General features: G+C 46.1%; 1 protein-coding gene across 1 annotated transcript in view; it reads left to right on the top strand.

Moving 5' to 3' along the window:
• SERHL2 (serine hydrolase like 2) overlaps nucleotides 1-12,170 on the top strand; it is a 68,814-nt gene that overhangs the window by 37,944 nt on the left and 18,700 nt on the right. Inside the window, exon 9 of the mRNA XM_068127279.2 lies at nucleotides 690-724. Within this exon, the coding sequence (XP_067983380.2) occupies nucleotides 690-724 (35 nt within the window). The remainder of the gene's footprint in view (nucleotides 1-689; nucleotides 725-12,170) is intronic.

The raw sequence follows: 12,170 nt of genomic DNA, 5'->3' as shown, positions 1-12,170 counted from the left end.
TGAGGTGCATGTGCATACCATCTTGTACTGTTCTTGTGCCAAGATTGAACAAAGTCGGACCATGCGTGTTCAATAAATGGTTGGCGATGCAATTAAGTAACAAAATGGCTGCCAGTCGTCCATATTGGATTTGATGTCGAAAGAAAATGACGTGCTTATGTAAGCCACCATTCATTTATCTGTGTGCCAAGCTTGAACAACATTGGTAAAAGTATGGCCGAGAAATGATTGAGGATGTTTTTAACCGGTTTTTTTTTTACAACTAAATGGCCACCAGTCAGCCATCTTTGATCGCACCATGAAACAAAATGAGGTGAAAATGTATACCGTCATGTATTGCGTTTGTGCCAAATATGAACAAAATCGGTCCATAATCTCCGAGATATGGTTGCAAATGGACGGACGGACGAGACCCAATCCATAAGCCCCCGTTTCGGACTAAGTCCAACGGGGGCTAATAATACAGGTGAGCAAGTGTCATTAATTGTTAATCCCGATAACCTGTGAAAACCTTTTAAATGAAGAATAGCGTGAACATAGGTAAGTTGCATTATTGAAAGTAACATTTTGCGATTCATTCCGGGTCATAATTATTTTTTTATTCCTAACCAAACCATCAATATTGCTATCAGGCTCCTTATAAGGTAACAGAGACTTTGCTAACTCCAAGTTCCTTGTTGCCTCCCCAGGTTATGTGTTCAACAGAGATTTCCGAATTAATTTGGTGAGAACGTGCGATTTGTTGTGAAGAATTGAAGTGAAAATATTGTGATGATGGTGGATTTGGGAAAAGGTGATGAGATTGTAATTATGGTGGTTTGGGGGAAAGGTGATGAGATTGTAATTATGGTGGATTTGGGAAAAGGTGATGAGATTGTAATTATGGTGGTTTGGGGGAAAGGTGATGAGATTGTAATTATGGTGGTTTGGGGGAAAGGTGATGAGATTGTAATTATGGTGGATTTGGGAAAAGGTGATGAGATTGTAATTATGGTGGTTTGGGGGAAAGGTGATGAGATTGTAATTATGGTGGTATGGGGGAAAGGTGATGAGATTGTAATTATGGTGGTTTGGGGGAAAGGTGATGAGATTGTAATTATGGTGGTATGGGGGAAAGGTGATGAGATTGTAATTATGGTGGTTTGGGGGAAAGGTGATGAGATTGTAATTATGGTGGTATGGGGGAAAGGTGATGAGATTGTAATTATGGTGGTTTGGGGGAAAGGTGATGAGATTGTAATTATGGTGGTTTGGGGGAAAGGTGATGAGATTGTAATTATGGTGGTTTGGGGGAAAGGTGATGAGATTGTAATTATGGTGGATTTGGGGGAAAGGTGATGAGATTGTAATTATGGTGGTTTGGGGGAAAGGTGATGAGATTGTAATTATGGTGGTTTGGGGGAAAGGTGATGAGATTGTAATTATGGTGGTTTGAGGGAAAGGTGATGAGATTGTAATTATGGTGGTTTGAGGGAAAGGTGATGAAATTGTAATTATGGTGGTTTAGGGGAAAGGTGATGAGATTGTAATTATGGTGGTATGGGGGAAAGGTGATGAGATTGTAATTATGGTGGTATGGGGGAAAGGTGATGAGATTGTAATTATGGTGGTATGGGGGAAAGGTGATGAGATTGTAATTATGGTGGTATGGGGGAAAGGTGATGAGATTGTAATTATGGTGGTTTGGGGGAAAGGTGATGAGATTGTAATTATGGTGGTTTGGGGGAAAGGTGATGAGATTGTAATTATGGTGGTATGGGGGAAAGTTGATGAGATTGTAATTATGGTGGTATGGGGGAAAGGTGATGAGATTGTAATTATGGTGGTTTGGGGGAAAGGTGATGAGATTGTAATTATGGTGGTTTAGGGAAAAGGTGATGAGATTGTAATTATGGTGGTTTAGGGAAAAGGTGATGAGATTGTAATTATGGTGGTTTGAGGGAAAGGTGATGAGATTGTAATTATGGTGGTTTGAGGGAAAGGTGATGAAATTGTAATTATGGTGGTTTAGGGGAAAGGTGATGAGATTGTAATTATGGTGGTATGGGGGAAAGGTGATGAGATTGTAATTATGGTGGTATGGGGGAAAGGTGATGAGATTGTAATTATGGTGGTATGGGGGAAAGGTGATGAGATTGTAATTATGGTGGTATGGGGGAAAGGTGATGAGATTGTAATTATGGTGGTTTGGGGGAAAGGTGATGAGATTGTAATTATGGTGGTTTGGGGGAAAGGTGATGAGATTGTAATTATGGTGGTATGGGGGAAAGTTGATGAGATTGTAATTATGGTGGTATGGGGGAAAGGTGATGAGATTGTAATTATGGTGGTTTGGGGGAAAGGTGATGAGATTGTAATTATGGTGGTTTAGGGAAAAGGTGATGAGATTGTAATTATGGTGGTTTAGGGAAAAGGTGATGAGATTGTAATTATGGTGGTTTAGGGAAAAGGTGATGAGATTGTAATTATGGTGGTTTAGGGAAAAGGTGATGAGAATGTAATTATGGTGGTATGGGGGAAAGGTGATGAGATTGTAATAATGGTGGTATGGGGGAAAGGTGATGAGATTGTAATTATGGTGGTTTGGGGGAAAGGTGATGAGATTGTAATAATGGTGGTTTGGGGGAAAGGTGATGAGATTGTAATTATGGTGGTTTGGGGGAAAGGTGATGAGATTGTAATAATGGTGGTTTGGGGGAAAGGTGATGAGATTGTTATGATGGGTTGGGGGAAAGGTGATGAGATTGTAATGATGGGTTGGGGGAAAGGTGATGAGATTGTAATTATGGTGGATTTGGGAAAAGGTGATGAGATTGTAATTATGGTGGTATGGGGGAAAGGTGATGAGATTGTAATTATGGTGGTTTGGGGGAAAGGTGATGAGATTGTAATTATGGTGGTATGGGGGGAAAGGTGATGAGATTGTAATTATGGTGGATTTGGGAAAAGGTGATGAGATTGTAATTATGGTGGTTTAGGGAAAAGTTGATGAGATTGTAATTATGGTGGTTTAGGGAAAAGGTGATGAGATTGTAATTATGGTGGTATGGGGGAAAGTTGATGAGATTGTAATTATGGTGGTTTGGGGGAAAGGTGATGAGATTGTAATTATGGTGGTATGGGGGAAAGTTGATGAGATTGTAATTATGGTGGTATGGGGGAAAGGTGATGAGATTGTAATTATGGTGGTTTGGGGGAAAGGTGATGAGATTGTAATTATGGTGGTTTAGGGAAAAGGTGATGAGATTGTAATTATGGTGGTTTAGGGAAAAGGTGATGAGATTGTAATTATGGTGGTTTAGGGAAAAGGTGATGAGATTGTAATTATGGTGGTTTAGGGAAAAGGTGATGAGAATGTAATTATGGTGGTATGGGGGAAAGGTGATGAGATTGTAATAATGGTGGTTTGAGGGAAAGGTGATGAGATTGTAATAATGGTGGTATGGGGGAAAGGTGATGAGATTGTAATTATGGTGGTTTGGGGGAAAGGTGATGAGATTGTAATAATGGTGGTTTGGGGGAAAGGTGATGAGATTGTAATTATGGTGGTTTGGGGGAAAGGTGATGAGATTGTAATTATGGTGGTATGGGGGGAAAGGTGATGAGATTGTAATTATGGTGGATTTGGGAAAAGGTGATGAGATTGTAATTATGGTGGTTTAGGGAAAAGTTGATGAGATTGTAATTATGGTGGTTTAGGGAAAAGGTGATGAGATTGTAATTATGGTGGTATGGGGGAAAGTTGATGAGATTGTAATTATGGTGGTTTGGGGGAAAGGTGATGAGATTGTAATTATGGTGGATTTGGGAAAAGGTGATGAGATTGTAATTATGGTGGTTTAGGGAAAAGTTGATGAGATTGTAATTATGGTGGTTTAGGGAAAAGGTGATGAGATTGTAATTATGGTGGTATGGGGGAAAGTTGATGAGATTGTAATTATGGTGGTTTGGGGGAAAGGTGATGAGATTGTAATTATGGTGGTATGGGGGAAAGTTGATGAGATTGTAATTATGGTGGTATGGGGGAAAGGTGATGAGATTGTAATTATGGTGGTTTGGGGGAAAGGTGATGAGATTGTAATTATGGTGGTTTAGGAAAAAGGTGATGAGATTGTAATTATGGTGGTAAAAGGTGATGAGATTGTAATTATGGTGGTATGGGGGAAAGTTGATGAGATTGTAATTATGGTGGTTTGGGGGAAAGGTGATGAGATTGTAATTATGGTGGTATGGGGGAAAGGTGATGAGATTGTAATTATGGTGGTATGGGGGAAAGGTGATGAGATTGTAATTATGGTGGTTTGGGGGAAAGGTGATGAGATTGTAATTCTGGTGGTTTGGGGGAAAGGTGATGAGATTGTAATTATGGTGGTATGGGGGAAAGGTGATGAGATTGTAATTATGGTGGTTTGGGGGAAAGTTGATGAGATTGTAATTATGGTGGTATGGGGGAAAGGTGATGAGATTGTAATTATGGTGGTTTGGGGGAAAGGTGATGAGATTGTAATTATGGTGGTTTAGGAAAAAGGTGATGAGATTGTAATTATGGTGGTTTAGGGAAAAGGTGATGAGAATGTAATTATGGTGGTATGGGGGAAAGGTGATGAGATTGTAATTATGGTGGTTTGGGGGAAAGGTGATGAGATTGTAATTATGGTGGTTTAGGAAAAAGGTGATGAGATTGTAATTATGGTGGTTTAGGGAAAAGGTGATGAGAATGTAATTATGGTGGTATGGGGGAAAGGTGATGAGATTGTAATAATGGTGGTATGGGGGAAAGGTGATGAGATTGTAATTATGGTGGTTTGGGGGAAAGGTGATGAGATTGTAATAATGGTGGTATGGGGGAAAGGTGATGAGATTGTTATGATGGGTTGGGGGAAAGGTGATGAGATTGTAATGATGGGTTGGGGGAAAGGTGATGAGATTGTAATTATGGTGGTATGGGGGAAAGGTGATGAGATTGTAATTATGGTGGTTTGGGGGAAAGGTGATGAGATTGTAATTATGGTGGTTTGGGGGAAAGGTGATGAGATTGTAATTATGGTGGTATGGGGGAAAGTTGATGAGATTGTAATTATGGTGGTATGGGGGAAAGGTGATGAGATTGTAATTATGGTGGTTTGGGGGAAAGGTGATGAGATTGTAATTATGGTGGTTTAGGGAAAAGGTGATGAGATTGTAATTATGGTGGTTTAGGGAAAAGGTGATGAGATTGTAATTATGGTGGTTTAGGGAAAAGGTGATGAGATTGTAATTATGGTGGTTTAGGGAAAAGGTGATGAGAATGTAATTATGGTGGTATGGGGGAAAGGTGATGAGATTGTAATAATGGTGGTATGGGGGAAAGGTGATGAGATTGTAATTATGGTGGTTTGGGGGAAAGGTGATGAGATTGTAATAATGGTGGTTTGGGGGAAAGGTGATGAGATTGTAATTATGGTGGTTTGGGGGAAAGGTGATGAGATTGTAATAATGGTGGTTTGGGGGAAAGGTGATGAGATTGTTATGATGGGTTGGGGGAAAGGTGATGAGATTGTAATGATGGGTTGGGGGAAAGGTGATGAGATTGTAATTATGGTGGATTTGGGAAAAGGTGATGAGATTGTAATTATGGTGGTATGGGGGAAAGGTGATGAGATTGTAATTATGGTGGTTTGGGGGAAAGGTGATGAGATTGTAATTATGGTGGTATGGGGGGAAAGGTGATGAGATTGTAATTATGGTGGATTTGGGAAAAGGTGATGAGATTGTAATTATGGTGGTTTAGGGAAAAGTTGATGAGATTGTAATTATGGTGGTTTAGGGAAAAGGTGATGAGATTGTAATTATGGTGGTATGGGGGAAAGTTGATGAGATTGTAATTATGGTGGTTTGGGGGAAAGGTGATGAGATTGTAATTATGGTGGTATGGGGGAAAGTTGATGAGATTGTAATTATGGTGGTATGGGGGAAAGGTGATGAGATTGTAATTATGGTGGTTTGGGGGAAAGGTGATGAGATTGTAATTATGGTGGTTTAGGGAAAAGGTGATGAGATTGTAATTATGGTGGTTTAGGGAAAAGGTGATGAGATTGTAATTATGGTGGTTTAGGGAAAAGGTGATGAGATTGTAATTATGGTGGTTTAGGGAAAAGGTGATGAGAATGTAATTATGGTGGTATGGGGGAAAGGTGATGAGATTGTAATAATGGTGGTTTGAGGGAAAGGTGATGAGATTGTAATAATGGTGGTATGGGGGAAAGGTGATGAGATTGTAATTATGGTGGTTTGGGGGAAAGGTGATGAGATTGTAATAATGGTGGTTTGGGGGAAAGGTGATGAGATTGTAATTATGGTGGTTTGGGGGAAAGGTGATGAGATTGTAATTATGGTGGTATGGGGGGAAAGGTGATGAGATTGTAATTATGGTGGATTTGGGAAAAGGTGATGAGATTGTAATTATGGTGGTTTAGGGAAAAGTTGATGAGATTGTAATTATGGTGGTTTAGGGAAAAGGTGATGAGATTGTAATTATGGTGGTATGGGGGAAAGTTGATGAGATTGTAATTATGGTGGTTTGGGGGAAAGGTGATGAGATTGTAATTATGGTGGATTTGGGAAAAGGTGATGAGATTGTAATTATGGTGGTTTAGGGAAAAGTTGATGAGATTGTAATTATGGTGGTTTAGGGAAAAGGTGATGAGATTGTAATTATGGTGGTATGGGGGAAAGTTGATGAGATTGTAATTATGGTGGTTTGGGGGAAAGGTGATGAGATTGTAATTATGGTGGTATGGGGGAAAGTTGATGAGATTGTAATTATGGTGGTATGGGGGAAAGGTGATGAGATTGTAATTATGGTGGTTTGGGGGAAAGGTGATGAGATTGTAATTATGGTGGTTTAGGAAAAGGTGATGAGATTGTAATTATGGTGGTAAAAGGTGATGAGATTGTAATTATGGTGGTATGGGGGAAAGTTGATGAGATTGTAATTATGGTGGTTTGGGGGAAAGGTGATGAGATTGTAATTATGGTGGTATGGGGGAAAGGTGATGAGATTGTAATTATGGTGGTATGGGGGAAAGGTGATGAGATTGTAATTATGGTGGTTTGGGGGAAAGGTGATGAGATTGTAATTCTGGTGGTTTGGGGGAAAGGTGATGAGATTGTAATTATGGTGGTATGGGGGAAAGGTGATGAGATTGTAATTATGGTGGTTTGGGGGAAAGTTGATGAGATTGTAATTATGGTGGTATGGGGGAAAGGTGATGAGATTGTAATTATGGTGGTTTGGGGGAAAGGTGATGAGATTGTAATTATGGTGGTTTAGGAAAAAGGTGATGAGATTGTAATTATGGTGGTTTAGGGAAAAGGTGATGAGAATGTAATTATGGTGGTATGGGGGAAAGGTGATGAGATTGTAATTATGGTGGTTTGGGGGAAAGGTGATGAGATTGTAATTATGGTGGTTTAGGAAAAAGGTGATGAGATTGTAATTATGGTGGTTTAGGGAAAAGGTGATGAGAATGTAATTATGGTGGTATGGGGGAAAGGTGATGAGATTGTAATAATGGTGGTATGGGGGAAAGGTGATGAGATTGTAATTATGGTGGTTTGGGGGAAAGGTGATGAGATTGTAATAATGGTGGTATGGGGGAAAGGTGATGAGATTGTTATGATGGGTTGGGGGAAAGGTGATGAGATTGTAATGATGGGTTGGGGGAAAGGTGATGAGATTGTAATTATGGTGGATTTGGGAAAAGGTGATTGTAGTGAAATTATGTTTGCTCGGAATCCAAGGTGAACCCAGGGTGCTCGCTACGGAAGGGGCCGTCTATAAGAGCGGGACAACCGGGGCGTGCGGTCACTTCAGCGGGACTCACTGTGACATTATCCAGTAGTTGAATGGTATGTACGCCCCTCCCCAAATGCCGCTCTGCGCTAACCATGGTTAAATGGAAACTATCTTTGCTGCTCATGAATGCTCTGATTTGATACCTGTATGTATGTATGTATTTTCACAGGATGTATTACCGATCTAAAATGATATTAAACCTACCCAGAGGTCAAGTCGTGTCTGAGCTTGATTTCCACGACACTTAATATCATTTTATTTCGCCGAATGGCTGCCCACCGGATGATCGTGGTGCTGATTCTCGGAGCCGACCCACACGCTGAAGGATCTGCTACGGCGTTTGCTCATTGGCGTTTACACCGCAACCGCTCAGCCGAGCTGAAGCGCCTCTACATAACGACACGGAGCGCTGTGCACGGCCGGCGTCAACTCTCGCAGCGGAGACAGCCAACCGACTGCATCGATCGATCGCTTCGCGCAGGGGCCATGTCGTAAATTACTTAATCGTAATCCCTCTCCTGTCATCGCTCCTGCACTGCTCGCCTCGGAGAGGAATGCCCAGCGGAGGACCCGTCGAGCTAGCTCCAGCAACGGAGCTCCGACTACTCTCGCTGCCGGCCTGCCTCGAAAGACGGGACGTCGCAAGCCTTTTCGCGGGACCGCGTCGACAAAAAGCGACCTGCTCTCATGAGACCCGAACGCCAGAGCAGGCGTGACGGACTCCGGCTCGATGCCTGGAGCACGATGCTCGTTTGCTTTTGCACGCGGTTGAGACCGCGTCGGAACGACGGACCCGCTTGGAGCCGCCGGCCTACCCGTCCGATCGCAGCTCGGAAGCACTAACGGCTCCGTCCGAGGGATTCATCCTAGATATGCGTGCCTCGGCCCGAGTTGAGATTCCTACGCGAGTGATCACGTCTCCCATGTCGGCTATGCCTCCACACGGACGGCACACTCCGACCACTCGCTACTCAGTGGCCCATCTACTCCGAGTCACATCTCTCTCTCACGACCGGCTCCACTCCGACCACTCGCCTACTCTGTGGCCCATCTCCTCCGCGCGAACGCGCGCTGTTCGTCGGAATCACGCCGTGCCTCTCACGACCGGCTCCACTCCGACCACTCGCTACTCTGTGGCCCATCTCCTCCGCGCGAACGCGCGCTGCTCGTCGGAATCACGCCGTGCCTCTCACGACCGGCTCCACTCCGACCACTCGCTACTCTGTGGCCCATCTCCTCCGCGCGAACGCGCGCTGCTCGTCGGAAGCACGCCGTGCCTCTCACGACCGGCTCACCCCGACCACTCGATACTCGGTGGAACCACCTCCTTCACGCGAATCGACGTGCACTGCTCCCATCGCGTGCTACTACTCTGGGAGGCCCGCGATCCCATCCTGATTCCGATCACCTCCTACACGTGGCACCCTTCGCGTGGCACCGCACCGTCGCTGGAAGGAATCACTACGAATGCACGACGCGCCAGTTGCGCGCGCCGCCTCTTCACTGGATGGACCCCTTTGCATGCGGTTCCTCTCGCGGGCACTCTGTGAGGCCGGCGATTCTGATCGCGGCTGTCGCAATCCCACCTGCATGTAGCAGCTACTCCCCGAGGCCGGCGAACTCCGCTGCCCGGAATCGCCTCCTTGGAGGCTCGCTTGGCGCCATGCGACGAGCACTCGGTGAGGCCGGCGATTCTTATCGCGGCCGTCGCAATCCCACCTGCGATAGCAGCTGCTCCCCCGAGGCCGGCGACTCCGCTGCCCGGATTCGCCTCAATGGAGGCTCGCTTGGCACCATGCGACGACTCGTCGCAGCACGGATGAATTTCTAAGGGCGTCGAGCGGGACCTTCATAGCCTTTCACGGCACTCGGGTTCTGCTTATGATGCTTATGCATCTGTTATGCTTCTGTTATGATGGAAGAACTACCATGTGTAGTTCTTCGTTCGTTCTTCTTCGTTCATCTTCGTCCTTTGTTTACTCGATTTGGTGTTCCCGCTCTCAAACGGCGTTTTCGTTTAACACCTGCGACCGTGTAAACATGCTGTGCATTGTATGTGGACCGAATGCTATCATTCTTTTTCACACACCCCGCGTCCCGCGTTTCACCCTATTAATTTAATTTGATAAGCTGTTGGATTGAGTTAATGTGGTGATGATGTAGAGCAGGCTTGACGGACCGACAGGCCCCACTGCATCCTTCATGCTCAATGCACCTCCAATGAGATCAGGGCGTTATATGTTTTCGCTCCTTAGTCGTGCAGTCTATCGCTGCCCAGCATGCACGCCATCTCGACTCGGCGTGCTCGCCCCTCGACTCGGCGGGCTCACCCGCACTGGAGCAACAGGCCGAGCTCGCCTTTCGGTTTCCCTCGTACGCGGTGCGCCCTAGACATTACTTTCGCCCGTCGGCCGGGTTCGTATCATTGACAATGAAACCCGTCGGCAGGTTCGTATCTGTATACCGATCTCGAGCTCGCTCGCATGCTGCTGCCCAATGGCCGCGTGACTTTAGATTTCGGATTTGATGACGTCATCGACTATATCACGCGTTTGCTTTACAGCGTCGTACTTGCGTGCTTACATTAGCGTCTTACATTAACGTACTTGCGTGCATCCCGCGATCTCATCGGGGATTCGTTTACATTACCCTGTACCTTGGTAAACTACGTACCATTTGTCCTTTACGTAAACGACGTAGACAACGTAACGCGGCGCTACCTCAGGGTCGCGCGCCAGCGCCATTTAGGGAGTACACGGTGACCTCGTGAAATGGTGACATACATTGAGCGTCGCGCCAGTCTCCCTTGCCACCTGCGCGCGCATGTAACGGGGGCACCGTACTGCCTGCTCGCCCTTGACGCTGGGCTCGCTGTTTATCGGCCAGAGCTCTTGGCTCGTACATTTCGAGACTGCGTGACGCCTCGTCTGATTCCTTTCCCTCAGCCTGACCCAGACTGTGAAGGTCGTCTGTCTTCGGTATGCCGCGCGCTGCTGCTTCCTCGGGGGGTGGGGTCGGGTGCCTTACGGGTGCCTTACCAGATGTTTCGGCTACCTCGATAATCTTACGGTTTGTGGATATGTCCATATGACCATGATTCCTAATCTGCAGCGCTTCCTTGGGGTCGCGCTGGTATCACTCATGTGCTCGAGGTTACGTGCGAATACTCCCTACGCACAATGGTTAGATCTTCTGGGGTACACCGTGACCCATGGAGCGTCTGCGTCTGCGACCTTTTCTCGACATGGCCCCTCCCTGTGATTGGGCCACCTCGCCCCTTTGTGGGGGCCCGGGTGGGTATTGTTGCTCGCCCGGGTGCCGTCCGGTCTACCGACTCCCACCTCGCCCTTGTGGATGGCGTCCATGGATGCTTTTGTGTCTTTGTGTCTTTGTGCGTGACTTTGAGTCCATGGATGGTCGATCCGAGCCATTCCGTGAAGGTGTTGCATGGATGGTTTGGTCGGCCATCCGTGGATGGACGGTCCATCTGGGGAGATGGCTGTCTTTGGGTCTCTGTGCCACTGCGTCCGTGGATGGTCGATCCATCCGCGGTCCGGCTGGATCCGTGCTGGATCCGTGCCATGCAATGATGGCGTTGAATGGATGGATCGGTTGGACATCCGGGGATGGCCAATCCATCCGGGACATCTGACATGACAATCATCTCGACATCTAGACCATCCACCCGGGACAACGCTGGGACAAACATGGTTTGTCCAGCCGAGGCTCTCTCGGTCTGCCGATCTTATCCGATCCTCCGCGCGCGCTGTGCCGCTGGACAGGATTGCCATATGCATCCCGGGGGTTCTGCACGCTTCGCTGGCTTCGGTCGTTTTAGCCATGCCGGTCGTCCAGACAGCCTTCAGAGGCTGCTCGTGTCTCGTGCGATCGCTGCCAACGGTAGATTTGCGTGTGAGTTTGCGTTTTGTAATGCGTATGGACTTTTGGGAGCCAGGGCAGGTACAGACTTACTGTAGTGCTTACTGTAATGACCCACTGTAGCGCCCTCCTGTCAAGTACTCTTACTTACTGTTAAGGGGGCTACTGCTTTATACATCTTCCACGTTTACACATCTTCCACATTGACACACCTTCCTGACATGTTGCCTTGCGACGAATGGACAGTCGCTCTTCGTCAAGGCGCACCTTATGCCATGTGTTGCGTAACGCTAAGGTATACCTTATCCATCTAGCTGCTATGCCGACTACCCCACGGGAAGACTCCTGCTACCCACGGGCTCATCGTCTTCTCCCTGGGATGACCACTGCTTGCTCGGTTCGATATCTTCTTGACTGGGATATCCTCCTCAATCCTGCTATTTCTGGGGATTGA

This window comes from Myxine glutinosa, chromosome 10 (genome assembly GCF_964187855.1).
Source record: "Myxine glutinosa chromosome 10, kmMyxGlut1.1, whole genome shotgun sequence".
NCBI classification, from domain to species: domain Eukaryota; kingdom Metazoa; phylum Chordata; class Myxini; order Myxiniformes; family Myxinidae; genus Myxine; species Myxine glutinosa.
This window is presented reverse-complemented; position numbering and strand designations above follow the sequence as displayed.